The following is a 16,763-nucleotide window of genomic DNA, read 5'->3' as shown; positions in this document are numbered from 1 at the left end:
GAGAGAAAATCCACTCTGAGAAAGTGGAGAAAAATGTGTGAGTAAATTGGGAAATAATTCATGCTTTGTAACAGTTATTCAACATGGGGTAGCAATTTACGTTTCATAAACAACCATTGCTTTTTATGAACAGAGGACCACAAAGTACTAACATAATCACCAAAGACCAGAATATTTGTCATGGAGTTTTGAGCAGTTTGAGAGCAATGATGGGCTGAATAAAGGATTAGAAAAACTGTTTCAGCTATAAATCAAAAAGTTATGGATCTGTCTGGAAGGGCACCTGCATCAAGCACTCGACCAATTTCTTCCCTCTTAATTTCCTTCAGCGAGGAGTTACCACATTGTCGCAGCTCAGACAGCACCATACACCTCAGCTGGAGAAACTCCAAATGCTGTCAGCTTTGCTACCGAACTTGAATCATTTATTAGAGCATTGCACAGGAGAATGAGCAAGTGTATGGAAACTCTGCTAAGTTATCCTATTAGATTCTGGTCCAAAGAAATAAAATGAGTTATAGGATACAGCTGGGATAATTATTGTGAATAGGATTTCAGCCTGTCTGTGTCTAAGAACTGTGGAATTAAAGGTTACTAAAAGAATATTAACTAATGAATGTCTGCAATGAAAAGTATTTCAACAAGAACATCCTCTTTACTTTGCACAGATTTTCCACTGGCTCCTGATTTAGAGGACATCGTGCTGCCTGACTAGTCCTGTGCAGATCCCATTTCCATTTTCAGTTATTTTGTAAGAGCAAAAAAATTTAGGAACATAGTGCACCATTACCTATAACCTATTTCAAACCTAGATCTATTCTGTGTGCACCACTTTATGTTACTTCGATGTACATAATTTCAGTGTCTTTTTGCATGTCATTGGTAAGCAGATTTTTAAAAAATCTGATTTTCTTATTCAAACACAATTTCTTCCTTTGTTGGAATATTAAAAAAAAAGATACGAAGGTGGAAGTAAAATTGAGTATACTTTTTGGTATAAAGACACCTCTAGGTGTTCATTTTATAGGGATGTAAGCAGTGCTAAACCTATGACTGCTAGGCTTACTAAAGTCATTTTATATATTCATTTTAATTCTCTCTTTCACAAAACTCTCCCCTTAGTGATGAAAGATTTCACTGATGGGTATTAAAATATCATACTGTTATTCAGCAGATAGCCCATAAGAAGACCTTCATGCCATTATGGCTTCAAATGGGATTTGTACCTCTCTGTTTCCATGTAATGTCATATTTAACTTACAGATCTTTTGTTAAATTCCGGTTGAATGCTTATTTTAGCACAGTTTCTCTTTTCTCCAGCTGTGCTGTGTCAAAGACTAATTCTAGGAAGTGAAGAACACGGGGCAAATCTCACTGAAATTATTAGTATTTGTGTTTGTCAAGTGCATCTAAATCTTTCTATTGTTCTATCGTCTCCGGTATATTTCCAGAGAAAATATTAAAGTGTAACCCTTTGCTAAAAATTGAACTTGTAATGTGGACTCCTCTCAGCTTTGCAAAAGTTAATTTCCAGAACAAGAGTATAAAAATGTATAGAAACAGATTTTTGTGGAATTAACCAGAACTCAATATCATTAATCTCAGTCTAGAGTTACAGTTTTCAGTTTAAGACTACTTCAGTAAAATAATAGACATTTAAAAAGAAAGGAAAAGCAGAACACAGCATCCACCTTAAACTGGTGAGTCACTACAGATTTGTGTGTTCAACGTGACTGGTTTTTTTTTCCCTGGTTTTTTTTTCCTGTTTTTTTTAGCTAAAACGTATTTACATATTTCACCTAGAACTAGAAATTCTCGTAGAAAACTCAGCTAAAGAAAAGTACTTAATAAATATTCTCACCCTCAGAGCCAAATTTTTCTATATCACAAGTTCAGTCAATACCACAAGCTCAGCTTTCACATCATACTTGGGACCTATTTTAGGAGAGGATTTATCAAATGGTAAATATGTATATTGCTAATGTTTGGCCAATGTAAATGCCACTTTACCAACATTCATTTATTTGAATGATGAGATCAGGAGTCTTATTTCTTTAATTAAACAAATTCAGAAATACTGCAGTAATGCGTAAGTCTGTTGAAAAATTTAAAGTAGCTTACAGTTTCGGGTTTCTTGAATGGTCATGGAAAAAGAATAATTGATACTAAATGATCATATAATAAAAATAAATATATGTTAGTTACAAAATAAACCAGCTTTCTGATTCCTGTGTTCCATACAAATAGAAATGTAGTCTTTTATGAGCAACTGCCAAAAGAGCCATGAAAGTGCTATGCTTCCTCTGTAGACACAAAATTGGTAAGTGTAAAATGTTCATATGATCTGGGAGGACAGAGTCACAGAGATAGTACTCTATGGTCAGCTAGAGTGAAAATACTAGCAATTATTTTTTTTTAAAGAAGAGAAAAATGTGAAAGCCATTGACAGAATTATTATATCAAACTAAATTACATTTGAATGTGTCTTAGCTTATCTCACATCTTTTTTACCATGGATAATAATTCTAAAACAGCTAAAAGTAAGTGGTGTGACTTTCAGGTATATTATACAGTGTATCAAAGATGCCCATGTTAATGCTTGCCATACAATCACAGCTGTTAGTTTCTTTTAGTAGTATTTTGAAGACTCTCATTCACTTCCAGTCCCAATACAAGCTCCCCCCACCCCATTAGCGTCCTCTCCTTCTTCGCTGGTTCTTACTGGGGGGCTTCAGGAGGCTCTCTCGATATCTTGTATTTGTGTGAAACAGTCGGACCATTTCATGGTCTTTGTTATCCAATACTCTGGGCAGAAAGAGAGAGGATTTCTGTGTCCTGCGAGTTTTAAAGCCCCTCCTGGGTCGTCCTTTCCCATTGATTGAGACATACCAGAGTCTCTCTGCACTGGCTTTGCGCTTCGTGCTGGCTCCGTTAGGTACAGTCCGGTACAGACGGGATGCGTAGGTGTTGTAACCCAGCTCATGGATCCTCTCCACAAACTCACACTCTGTGTTATAATTCTCCTGGAAAGCAAACACGGCAAAGATTAAGAAAGGCTATTCAGGCCATAGCTCTCTTTTACCTCAAACGGATTGGACTAAAGTCATATGCAAGACTCGGCTCAGTTTTAGGCAAAGTGCAGCAACAAGTGATAAGAAAACCTTGGAGAAGTGCTACCAAAGGTAGCTCTTCCTCCCTCAGAAGAGCTGGGCCTGAGCTGCAGTGTGGTGAGGAGCCCGCTGCCACCAGCAGGAGAGTACTCCGTGGGTCAGAAACAAAGAGGCCAACAAAAAATTTGAAAACAAAAAATGGCATGTGAGTAGGAATTAACAGCTCCTCTGGTTGTTCAGCTGTAAATTTAATTTGTTTGTGCTTACAGGCCTAAATATGCCTGTAAGCCGCCGGGTGGATGATTTAATTGCGGCCTACCAAACTTTGTCATTAAAAAGGGAAAATCCTGTAGCTGAATATATAATGTGACACTTTAATTGGTATATTAGTAGCTAAATACACCTGTGGTCTGTTATAACCATTTTATTGCAATGTTTTGAGCTGTAAACAACGTGTTTATGAAACTTCTTTGCTCACTTCAGCACAACAAAATGAAAACACCTTGCCCACCTGTGTGTTCCTCCAAAATGCCAGGCTGCTCCTTTAACACAAACTGTAAGGGAGAGTACGTACCCATCCCGAGGGCTCACATTTTACATGATCTATCAAAACTTTCCAACTTTCCTCATGTTCTCAACTGAGAGAAAACAGTGTGTGAGAGCCTTGCATGAGGAACTCCTTCCTCCTCTCTGGGAGCAGTAGAAGCAGTACAAATAAAGGACATCCCACATTGTACATCTTTTTCTCAACTACTGAATTGTCTTTGCTCTATCTGTGAGATAAAGACATCAGTATCTAACATTTAAGGCACGGAGGCAGAAGGGAACTGCTATCATGGTCTTTATGGAGGTTTACCTTTAGAAATGCCTCTGAGGACTTGGAGAGGACACAGGTGGCCAGGCCGGGGCCAGAAAAGCCATAGGCTCCATTAGCAACATGTCTTTAATGCTGTTCGCTCACCAGAAATGCTGATAGGCATTTAACAAGATTTTAAAAGACTCCACATGTCTCAGTTTCACAGCTGTAAAACGGAAGTGCCCTTCCTTGCGAGGACAACATTTTGCACATGCTGTGGTGCTGGAGCCCATGCAAGTACCATATGTGGGTAGATTTCTGTTGCTGTCTGCCTCAGATCTGGCTGTAGAGGATTTATCACGGAAGATAAACTTCAAGGATTATCACAATGTACTAAGGACACAAAGGAGTTCTGCAGATTCAACAAACTTATTTTATTGACATGGGGAAATTGGTGAATCAAGGGATAACTGAGTTACACCAGTACCATTTCATAAAATGCTCCCTGTATCATTATCCCCAAAGAAATCAGACTTATTTGAAACCGGGAGCTTGCACAAGTTCCTGTCACAGTAACATCCATGAAGTAGTCAGCCAGTTTTTCTAGGCAAGCAAACCCAGGACGTTTCTCCTGAGCTTAGCCCTCACCCTTTACTTGTCCTGTGAAAAAAGCTGGAATTCAATAGCTGTGCCTGAATTGTCCCTCCAGTTCTGAAACAGTCTGTCTCAAACTTGAGCTGGACACCCATATTTAATTACAATATTAACTGGAGGCATAGCAGTGGTCAGCCTTAACTCTGGCACAGCAAAGATAGTATGTCCTCATTCCACCTCAGCTGCACTTTCCTTTGCCAAAATTGTTTGTTGCCTGGTGCTCTGTACCAGCAGAGAACCTTCATCTTTACAAAGGGGCCCTTTAATTAGTGAGCATCATGAGACACATTCCAGAATCTGGTTCGCAAACACTATCAGGATGACACTCTTGAGAAGGAGGAGTAAAATACATTAGAACAGGGGAGGTGACTGAGTTGATTGTGTTACCTAAGTTGCATTCACAAGGAAAAATCCCATGTGTCTTGAGAATGCATTATGTCACTCAAATCAATAGAATTACATAAAATGACTATTTGGAGGAAGAAGACTTCACATAGCCATACTTTACCCTATTCAAATCTGCTTTCCTACCACAGGATTCCTGGAGAAACTGCACAGTATGGTTGTTACACAGTGGCAGATCACAAGATTGCTGGGGAAGTAATCAAAGACGCTGGAAGAAATTCAAGTAGGTAGGTAATACATATAGTGTACACACTGGCTAATAGGCCTTTGTAAGTGCCTGAGTGTAGAGAAGTCTAAGCTAAAATATTTTATTCACGGAGGGGGAATACTGTCTGGGCTGAGAGGGCAAGACTCCCACTAATAACAGCAGAGCCCAGATATTACCTCAAAGATCGAGACAAAAGTTAAAGGAGTAGAATAAGGTGTTTATTTTCACCTTTATGTTCTTATACCTTCTCATACTTCCTTTCCTTGCTATAGCCCTGCCTTTTAGTCCCTGTGAATTCTTTCTCTGTCCAGCCAAATGCTCTGTGAGGAGAAACTCCTGTCAGTAGGTTGGTTTCCTGTAACAGAGATGCTCAATTGTTTCTGGATAATCTTCAACATTTATATCCCCTGCCAGTGTCCAATACCCATAGTGAATATGAGAGCATTTTGAATAGAGATGGGTATTCTGCACCACAAAGGCTGGCTCCTGAGGTCTTTATCAGTACACAAAATTGCCCAGAACTTTGGCCACATGAAGTACCTTTGCTGAATACATTATTCTGCTTTTGTCTGTACAGGCAGTATGAAAGTAATAATATAGCTTCTTTCTACTTTGTAAAGTACACTGATCAGGTTGCCTGTAACAATTCCAGATAGAAATCTGTTATAACAAAATATATTTTTATATTTATATGTTATAAAAATGTTATAGGAAAAATGAGAAAGATTTAAATCTTTTCTCTATAAACATTCATTTAAAAGAAATCAGTGCTCTCCACCGGACCTGTTCTCCCCACAGGAACTGACAGGCATATGCCAGAGGCTTAACTGAAACTTACCGACGCATAAAGTCTGCCCCTTTTGTTCATGGCCAGGTATCTGCCAGAGAACAGGCCCTTGATGGCAACGATCCCAACATCAACAGCTGTTATTTCAAGGATACCTAGAAACAGAAACAATTGTGAGATTTCTTGTTGTTCCCCATCACATGCAGTTTTCTGAGATCTGTTTGAATGACTGCTTACCTGCAGAGTATGATTTCATAGCTATCACCTGCTCACATCACAATCATACTGCAACCGTATGAACAAAACAAGACTATTATTTGAAACAATGTAAAACAACAAGGATGTTGGAATTGTTTGAGATAATCTCAACAATAAATCCCTTAGATGTCTGATTGAGATTGAACTCTTTCAAAAATGAAAAAGATCTGACACTGAACTACAGGTTCGCTTAATCCTATATGTATATAAGAAAGTTTAAATCCTCTTTAATGCTTAGGAACACAAGAGCTCTTGACTTATTGAAACCAGTCACAAAGCGGTCCATTTCAGGACAAAGCCCTTGCTGAGGTCTCCAGAGGGTAAAACAGAGCATTTCAGAGCCACGTATACAATTGTGAAAGGAACTTGCCAGTTAGGAGGTCAGTGTAGCCCTCCAGACAAGGACATTATGACTGTCTGAGCCAAGTTAAAAGGCAGGAGATGTTTCAGGCCATCAAAGATGGGGTCTCAAACACTAGAAGGGTATCACAGATAGCCTTGGCACAATACCTGCCAAAATGTTTATGTCCAGCCAACCATGCCACCATGCTGACGGTGGCACAAGTGGCTCGGGCGCCGTGCTGTAAGCGCAGGGCTCTCTGGCTCAAACTCTGCTCTCAGTCCAGCAGCTGTGGGGTGATGCGGCTGGGTACCGGCGGTGAGCCTGGCACCCAAACCCACTGCTGCCTTTGGGTAATGCTAAAGCAGAGCCGGGCGCCTGTCCCACTTGCAGAGCTGCATTGCTGGCCCAACCACGTCTGTGAGAGTTGGGCTGAGTTGGGTACAGCTGTTTTGAATCAGCCACCGGTTCGCCGCTGAAGGATGTCTCCTCTGGGCTTTGATAGCGAGGGGGTTTTCCTCTAGGAAATAGTGGTTTTCCTTTATGGACTTCAGACAGATCCCGGAGGTCTCCGTGTCTCTGCGTGCCGTCACCAGCCGGGATTTACGCTTCCTGGGGCGGCGGGGCCGGGTGCGGGGGCTCCCGGGGCTCCCCCGGGGCAGCGGGGCGCTGAGCCCCGCTCTCCTCCCTCCCCAAAGCCCCCCCAAAAAGCCCCCCGCTCCCGACGGATCCCGTTTCAGCTCAATTACCACCGATCCCCTGCACATGTCGGAGGGGGCAGATGTGGTTCAGCCCAGGGGGAGCCCCTCGGGAGACAGGCAAGCCGGGGAGGGACGAGGGCAGCCTGCAGCCCGCCGAGGGGGGCGGCGGGGCTCAGCACCGGGCTCACGGACGGGACTGGGGACCCCCGGCAGGATGCGGAGAGAGCAGGGCTGGGGTGTCCCGCAGGGACCGAGCCCCTCCGCCGCAGCCGGGGTGCCGCCGGGCAGAGGGAGGAAGAGGAGGAGAGGAAGAGGAGGAGGAGCGGGAGCAGCCCTGTCCCGCTGCGGGCCCGGCACCGGCATCGCCTCCGTCCCTGCCGCAACTGGTCCTGGCGGACGGCCCCCTCCCCGCTCGGCCCTGCCCGGGGAAAGGTGCGCCCGGTACTCACTGAAGACGCTGTTCTTCTCCAGGGTGCCGTTGATCTTGCCGTTGGGGTGGACCTGCAGGTGGTACTTGGTGGCACAGAAGAGCTTCCTGCGCCTGGGCGCTCCCCCCAGGTGCTCGTAGACGCCGCCGCGGCCCCCCGCATCCCGGCGCGGTCGGGGGTCGCCTGGGGAGGCTCCGGCCGGGCCCGGGGCGCACGGCTGCTGCCACAGGCTCAGGAGCAAGATCCAAATTACGAGCATTGTGGCATGATGGCCGCGGCGAGCAGTCTGCTGGGGCGACGGAGGCTTGGAGCGAGCGGCATCGGGGGTCCCATCAGGGACGTCTCGCTAGCGGCACGCCGGGCTGGCGAAGCGCGCTCCGGTCCGGGTGGCGAAGCATCGGCGAGTTCCTATCGGCCTCGCTCCGGCCCTTTTATCTGTCTCAGATTTACTTAAATCAATAGACATCGGCAAAGGCCACCGAGGAGTCCCAGCTGTTTGTATTAGATGGAGCTGCCGCGATGAGCCTTCTCCTTGGGTTTCCAGCTAGCCAGACGGCACGCATGAGAGACCGGGAGCAGGAGGAGGGGGGAGAGGGAGAGACCCACTGAAATTCGGCAGGAGACCGCGGGGAAAATAGCTGGTCGGCAGAGCATAGAAATAAAAGCCGCTTCCTGCAACAATAGCCCGATCTGCGACCAATTGATACAAAGCAGAGGAGGCAAAAGGTATCGGGCTCGTGTGAACTCCCAGAGTGCAGCGTGGATAAAATTACACACACGCAGCATCTCTTCCCGGCGCGCCGCACGCACCCCCCCACGCTCACACCCCCGCCGGGGGGGGCTGCGGCCGCCGCCCTCCGCCCCGCGCATCCCCCGCGGGGCTCCGCCGCCCCCTGCCCAGCCCGGTGTACCGGTGCCCGGCGCAGGCGGCCTCGGAAAAAGCGCACGTTAAACGCAGGAGCCGCGGAGAGGGGCTCAGCGCCCGGCTGCTCGGGGGGCTCACGGTGGGAGAGCGTTTTAGTGGGGTCAGGGACCCTCTGTCCCCCCCCCCCCCCCCCGCTTTGCCCCCGGTGTTGAAACCAAGCAGTTATTACTAAATCGGTCGGTTCACGGCTACAAGTAACACCCGTTATTTAGGCAGGTCTTCAGGATACAGTCGTTTCCAAATTAGCTTGGACAAAGTAGGGCCCGGCCGGAAAGCAAAAAGTTGTCGTATACGTCCTCGGATGCATTTGCAAGAAGCTGGAGCTAATCCTTTTTCTTAACTTTGGTGCCTGGTAAGTCTCATTAGCTGTAGCAGATCTGCACTCGCTACCATGTAGCTTCACACAACTGCCTACGCTTTCATAATATGATGGAGCTACCTATAAATAAATATAAAGGGAGGCAAAAGGTTCAACAACTCAGTGAATTACGCTGCCCCTGTGTGTTACTCAAAGGCAGCTCGTTAATTAGATTTGCATCTGAAACAGGCAGTAGGAGTTTGGGGAAGTGTTTCAGAGATAATTAGTATTAATGTGCTCGAAGGGCACACAAATACACCTTTGAAGTGAGTCACGACAGAATTCAAACGTTTGACCTTGATCGATATAATTTTTTTTTCCCCAGTATCGGTGAACATGTAGAGGTCTATAAAGTATTTTTTAAAGGGCATTCCTACGTAGAGCAGGAGGATTTTCTTACACGTTAAAAAAGGAAGCTTTTACTAGTGGGAAAATAAGCGAAGGGATACGACCTTTCCTTAAAAGCAACTCAGGAGGACGAAAAGGTCTCGAAGCTACTCCCTATTTTAAGCTGTGCTTAATATTTAGTAGTTCTCCAAGGCTAAAAGGCTTTTCATTATACAGCCGTCTGGAATAAAAGGAAACACATAAAAAACCCACAAGCACCCCTCTCCGCCATTACCACCCCTTCCTCCCCCTTTTCTTCTCCACCAGTTAAGCCCTAGCCTCACAAGGCGAGTTTGATCTGGGGATGATAAATGTTTGTACAATTAATTCTTTATTGCTGTTTTTTCTGCAGTGCCACTTCCAGGCACTAATGCAGTTCCAGCACGTTTAAGTAAAAGTAAACGGTTAGGAATTAAAATAATTAAAGCACCGGGTCTGGTTAAAAATAAGTAAATAATAATAAAAAAATAAAACGGAACAGGGCAGGACCCTGCTCTTGCAGTGCATGAGGGGGGGATGCTCTTATGCGGGCCAAACCCGCCAGCCCCTCCCGAAATGACCTTCGGGGGGCTTGCCTTTGGGGGCCATTTCGGCCCCCAGCTAGCCCGGGGCGCCCCGTGCATCGCCCCGTCCGTGCGCAGCTGACATTTGACGGGTCGGGGTTTGCGGGGAGTTTTTCATCAGCTCTCGGAAAAAAACCAAGCCCGCAAGATCCTTCCCACAGCCCCCCCCGCCTCCCACCGCAATAATAAACCAAAAAGACTAGTGGGTGGAAGAGTAACACGTTAATGACTTTTGCTCAAATTGCTTCCATCTTGATCACATTTTCATAATTAGCACCATCATCTACAAATCTTTCCGCCCTGGGCATCTAACACAGACGGGCTTCCCAAGCGATGTGTATTCTACTTATTAGGGAGGGGAACACTTATAGGTCTGTCATTAATGGTTCCCTTTCAAATGAAATGAATACGACCTCCAGTGAAATATCAAAGGGCTGTAGCTACCTCGTCTCACTTGGTACAACACTGAATAGCGAGCAACCTTAAGTCGTTTTGCTCTAGTCAGACATCTATACAATAAAACATAAGCCCGCTCTTGTATATTTTAAGTTGTCTGGTGACCATTTCTGAAAACAAAAAGGGTCCCTTTGATGTGGTCTAATTCTATCAGAGGGTGGGACGTCAGATGTGGTCTACCGATCCTTTCTGGAAATATTTTTAATTATGCCCCAAAGCTTCTTGTAGCCCCAGAGTAATAATCAGAGAGCAGTTTAAGTCTGTTACTTAGTGTGGAGGGGAGAATAGGCTCTAGACCGTATGTAACTAAGTTAGAATTACTACCTATAATGATCTATTAATTCGCTTGAAATGTGTAACTCTAAATAGAACATGCTAGGTATCTATTATTCCTTATGCTTGATCCTGCTAACGGGATATTTCTAAGCTTTCTTATGGTTAAGCCATAAAGGCAGCATTTCCCCTGCAAGTCATAGGGTAACAGTGAGCATTTGAGACAGATGTTTGTATTCTTACAGCGTGCTTCTACTCCAGAGCACGCAGGGCACTTGTGTTAGCTGATCGCCCTTGGTATAGGAAGGGTGGTATATTCCGATATACACGTTCAAGAGCTTTGTGACAAAGCAGTGCATATTTCTATTCGGGTATTGCATAAAAGTAAACCTTGAAAAACAATGTAAAAATTTTGAAAGCTCCTCTCCAGAGGGGAAAACAAACAAACAAACAAACAAACTAGCCAAGTTTTTGCAATGAATCGGCTGTAAAAGTGCCGTGATTCCGGACGAGCTCTTCCTACGCGGTCCAACGCCGCCGCTCCCTCAGCTCGCTGCCCGGCTGAGATTTACGGGCTGCCCTGCTCTAACGAGAGGGAAGTCGCAATTTGTAGAGTAATAAATACCGATGCGGTGGGTGGAGCCCCCAGCAGAAAAATCGCCCTCCTTCACCAATTAAAAATCCATCCTAGCTCCAACGTGGACCGTGGGAAGGTCTCAAGGAAAACAGCCTTGGTGATGATTAGGTGTTTGAGCTAATGCCATCTTCTGAACGTAACTTTTCTGCCTGCTTCACTTTGCTTACACCTGCTGCTACTGATGTTGGACAGAGGTTATAAAATTCAGTTGTTTTTGTTCAGCTATACTTTGTTTTCTTTGTGGCTTCCCAGTGAGGTTATTCTGCACCCTGTGAACAATATAATCTTGTTTAAATGACTTTCCAGACCACACAGCATCACATTACCCACCTTTATACGTGTAAGCAATATTGTTTATTGGATCGTACACCCTTAACTCCCGAAAAGCAGGAGAGAGTGGAGGAGGAGAGCTCTGGGCAGTAACTTCACAGCTTCCAAAGTTTATGATGCTTTTTCAGGTGAAGAAAGTAAGATTTAGGTCATTTCAAAGGTAAATAGACACAAAGACCTCTCTGAAGGAAACATTAAATACGTAACAGGCATGCCATCAGTTCCCTCTTTATGTTTTTCATTTTCGTAGTTACTTGTTATGCTTTTATGTAAAATCAGTCTGAGGTCTTCAGATTTAGGATGGTACAGTTCATTCTATACTTGCAATGTGAACCATTGCTATATTACACTTCAGACAATAAATTCATTTAGAACTTATAAGCCTCCATACTTAGGTTAAAGGCATGTGTGGTTGACTGATATCATTGTGATCTGTTAACTCATCTGTTATATGTATGCATTTAAAATGATTATCATTAATTAAATATTACTTGAAATTACTTAAATCATTATTACTTATTATTATTTAAAATTATTACTATTATTATTATTGTTTACAGTCTATAGATTATTCATATCGACATGCAAATGTCTAAGTTCCTTACTCTAGAAAATTTCAGTTACAGTCAGCAAGAGTTTCCTTGGCTGAGGACTGAGGGATTAATCCTTCATTCAAAGTCCATGAATTCACTAAGAGCCTTTTATTTACTGCATGTGAATTTGGATCAGGCCCAATCTTATTACTAGAAAAATTATTTTCCCCTGTTCTAAGATAATCTCTTAATGGTTTATTGAATGAAAATATTCAAAACAATGAATGCAGAAACATTAAGCAAAAATTTCATTCTCTTTCTTTGCTCTGTTGCTTACGCCTTTTCAATACAAGAAAGAAAAGAAACAGTAGACAGAAATGTAACACTACCGAAACATGTGCCATGGTACAGTTCAGACAACTGTCATATGGTTTGTAAAGATTTGTGGTAGGCTCAAACAGTGCTACAATAGGGATATTCAGACCATACAGAACTGCAAATTGTAGCCATGAAAATAACTGAACACAAGGCATGTAGAGAAGTCTAGAAGAGGAGTGTGAAAACAATAGAAATGTAATTTGTTGATAACATGGGGACCAGATTTGTACCCCTGCTTCACACTTCTGATACCTCATTCATCATTTAATAGTCTGAGCTCCTGGAAAATCTTTGCTTTTTTTTTTTGGTAACTCAGCGAGTGTTTTTGAAATTGGCTTCAAAGCATTTCTTTAGATTTACAGGGAAGTGTGGTGTAACTGAGAAAAGTATCTGGCCCATATCCATTATGTAATTGTGCTTCGTGCCTGAAGGGCCTGCTATTCAGATAAATCTCCTACTACTTTTAGAATCTATCCCCCTGTTACTTTGACAATCAGAGGCTTGTTATGATCTCTCTGAGCCCTGTAAATCTTTGGGAATTGAGTTACCTGAAGATAAAAGATTTCTCTTTCTCCAAGCTGTGGTTGGATCAACACTTTGCAAAGTCAGATGACAGGCATAGGGGTCAGGCTCAGGTTGGGCCTGGGCTGTTCAAGCACTGGGGATAAAAACAGAAGGTAGCTGCCTTAGGGAAATCCCACGTGCATAAACGTACGTCCCTGAAAGAGAAAACCTAGTGTCAGGAATTAACTACTCTGTATGTAAGACTAGTAAATGTTGCTTTTAAGCTTTCCTGGTTTTAGAAAAGACTACTTCAGAACAAGGTTTACATCATCATATGACTGGGGTTTTCCCAAAAAATCCCATTCATGGTTACAGGTTGTCCCAAGGTGGTAATGATGTGAAGTATCTTGAGGATGTTTTGCCTAGATCAAGGGACCAAAAAGAGGGCCAAAGAGGCAGGAGAAAAACAGGCAAGGAAAGAAATCAGAGTTATTTTTTTCCCCTTCTGGTCTCTGCTGTGGTCACCAGGAGGTCTGTGGATGGGGAGAACACTGGACCAGGCCCTAGAGCTTACCCAAGCCAGCAGAACAGTGGCCTCCACTCAATACTGTGCAGCCCATACTTGTCCTGCAGACTCCCTCTTCAGGGAATGACTGAAGGTCTCTCAAGCTGGATCTGGAACTCGCTGTAGGAAATTATTTGCTGAGGAAAACACGTGGCCTTTCTTTCTAACTATTTTTCTCCCTATTTTGTGGAAGCAGAAGTCCTACTGCTTAAATCCTTCTGACCAACAGTGCATACAAATAGAAATTAATCTTTTATTTCAATTCTGCATCCCCCTGTCTTCCTTTGGGAAATTTACACTCTTCATCTGGCACTTCAGCACTGATATTTCAAGAGATATCGTCTCCTGAGCAGCTGCTGGGCTTAGCAGTACAGCTACCACACTGAGCTCCCTTTTTCTATGACATTTCAGCATTGCTCCCTGGGGTGCTGGGTGTCTAAGCATCAAACCCTCTCTGCTGGCTTCTCCTGCAACCCCATCAGCCCCTGCTCCCCTCCGGCCCCTGCTGCTCTGTCTTGAGTAATTCTGATTTATATGGGAATACTAAAAGGAAATTCAGTTATCAATGGAGGCAATGGAGGAAAATATCACTTTTGTCCTTCTTCAGATGAAACTGATTATTACTGTAGCCTTCTCAATTAATTAGGTTATTAATCAAGTGATCAATACCATGTTCTAGACATCCTATATCTGAGGCAGTGCATCTAAGAAGGTCTTAAGACAAGATCAAGACAATTTGGGTCTCCCGTTTCAACCCAGTTTGACAAGTGGGTAAGGCTGTCAGAGCTCCTAGATCTGAGAGTATATTCTTCACCTGTAACATAATGAGGGAAGCTTAATAATTAAATAGCGTGTTACCTTAGTGCACTTTCTAATCTGAGAGACTTCTATTACTTGTTTTGTCCTCAGAAAAATCACATAGAAACAATGACCCAAATTATCAAGGTGTTAACCAAAAGAAATAAAAGATATTCCTGAATAATCTTAGAAGGAAGCTATAGACATGATTCGTGATTGATGACAGCAATGGACTGAAATGGACTGAGGACTGCCTGCGACACATGGTGTTACAAATCCAAAGGGAAGACCTACAACTCTTTTTCACTACTTGTAGCTTTTGGTATAAATTAGTGATTATTAGTTCCACTGGAATATTTTCATGCTGAAGAGGGCTTTTTTTGGTAGCATCATGTAAGCATCAGGTATGTGAAATCTTGGTAACACCAATATCTACAGCCAAATTCCAGATGGCTGGAAGTCACAAGTGAGTTTGTAATGGACATTTCTTTCAGTACTATTTTGGCAGTATATTTGCCAACATTATTTTATACATCTTTAACCCTTACTGCCAATTCTCACCTCTCTTCACTGTTTTCTTTCAGAGACTCTTCTCACTGGGAAATGCCATACAGTCTCCTCTTTCTTCTAGATGAGATGTCTGATAAGGACAGGCGAGTTTCTATTTCATTATGTCTGAATATGCCCTGCATCAGCGAGTTACATCTCATAAATGTGGCATCTTCGATGTCTTTACTGAGGCCTTTTTTCGGGCAGGTATGTATGAACCAGAATTTTTCTTTTGGCTCATTTTAAAGTATTGATGTATCTTGCAGAGGTAGTTCCTTAGTGAATGGTGACCATCTACAGGAGACTATATAAGTATTTAGTTATATTTTGACAACCAAAAGAATCTGCTTTCTCAAAAGGGTGTTCCTTACTGCCACGAATCTCCCCTATGAAATCCAGTTATTTGCCTTAGTAATCTATTTCAAAAATAAAAATAAATTTCCAGAGCTGTTCCTGTATAATTTCTCACAAACCATGCATGGAAAATTGTTTGAGTCCTAGTCAAACAAATCCTTCAGCTACTTCTGATTTTATTTATTTATTTATTTATTTATTTATTTATTTATTTTCTCAGAGGCATCTGAGACTTTTACTTGTCCACAGCTGCAGTTAGCAACAGAGAAGAAAAGCAGCCTCTGTTTTGGATGCGCCTCTTTCAATCCAACCCCACCATTTGCTGTGTTGATGACTCTTGCTTTAAGACTACAATAAGGACCTCACTAGGATCATTTCCCAATCCTAAACTGTAGAACAATCTAAATATTACTGGAACCTAGATGAGTCTCTGATTGTAATGGACATTTAACCACAGAAAGTCAAAATACATCAGGAATTTCTTTAGCAGAGGTTATGCATCCTTTTTTTTTTGTTTGCTTGTATTAAATCTTTGCAGAAGGCCATGTATTTCCTTTTCCAGAAAAGCAAAGAATCTTACTGAAATATCTGGAAATTACCTACCATAAACAGATCGTCCAAGAAGCAACAGTCTTTGCAGAATTTCTCTGCTGGATATGTTCACCAGAGACTGCAGTGTCACTCATAACCCTTACTCTTTACATCATCAGGTCTTTAGCAGACATACTCTTCCAGACTAAGGCTAGCTGTTTTTCAGTAGATTAGTTGACAGAGCTTTTCAGTAGATTAGCTGCAGGAATCCAAAGAAAACCAGATACACAAACAAAGTGTGACCTCCAAACCAGTCTGGTAAACCAGGTAGCAGTGTTACTCTTGTCTCCAGGTCAAGCTGGAGCTTGAGGTTCATGTCCCGGGAACATGGACTGTTGAGGTTCATGTTCCAGGAACCTTTTGCCTCCTGCCCCAGTCTGACACTTCATCATTGTGCTCCAGGGTGGGACAGTTCAGAGACATATTCACCAGTGGTACCATTTCCCCTCAAGGCAGTGAAAAGGTACATACCATTTTCAGTCTACTATTCAATCCAATTCAGCCTAGGTATTAAATACCCAAGCCACATTCATTCCTGGGTAAGAGGAAAGTAAGCAGGGTAAGCAGGGGAAGTACACAAAGGTGTCTTCTTCTCCCTGTGTGCTCTTGCCTTCTCTCATCCTCTGCCACTCAGGAGGATAAAAGTGATGCCCAGCTAGGCTTGTGCCTACTCTCATTCTTCATTGACACCTCAGACTTAATTACTTTGCTATTCTGAGAACCAGCAGGGCTGGTCAGCCCGTGCCTTTCCCCCTTGCCTCTCCACTGCCTGTCCACATGGTGCATGTCACAGCAAGTGTCCTCCGTTCCAGCCACCCATGTCAGGCCACCTCATGAGCCCTCCTGGGCTAGTGAAGATTGTAATTTCCCAAATG

The 16,763-nt window shown here is 43.3% G+C and overlaps 1 protein-coding gene across 2 annotated transcripts; it reads right to left on the bottom strand.

The window, feature by feature from the left end:
* Window positions 1–1,341: 1,341 nt before the first annotated feature.
* FGF3 (fibroblast growth factor 3) lies at window positions 1,342–10,035 on the bottom strand. Of its 2 annotated transcripts, XM_080593431.1 has the most exons (4): window positions 7,709–10,035; window positions 6,012–6,115; window positions 2,890–3,023; window positions 2,692–2,805 (listed from the first exon to the last, which is right to left on the bottom strand). In XM_080593431.1, coding segments are annotated over exons 1-4 (477 nt in total). In that variant the 5' UTR covers window positions 7,947–10,035; the 3' UTR covers window positions 2,692–2,804. The 2 variants fall into 2 exon arrangements, with proteins under 2 accessions (XP_080449556.1, XP_080449557.1); XM_080593430.1 differs by having other exon boundaries at window positions 1,342–3,023; window positions 7,709–10,029.
* Between the last annotated feature and the right edge of the window lie 6,728 nt (window positions 10,036–16,763).

The sequence above is a fragment of the Anser brachyrhynchus genome (genome assembly GCF_964034855.1).
Source record: "Anser brachyrhynchus genome assembly, chromosome: 5".
NCBI lineage: Eukaryota > Metazoa > Chordata > Aves > Anseriformes > Anatidae > Anser > Anser brachyrhynchus.
Note: the sequence above shows the minus strand (reverse complement) of the source record. Positions and strands in the feature narration are given on the sequence as shown.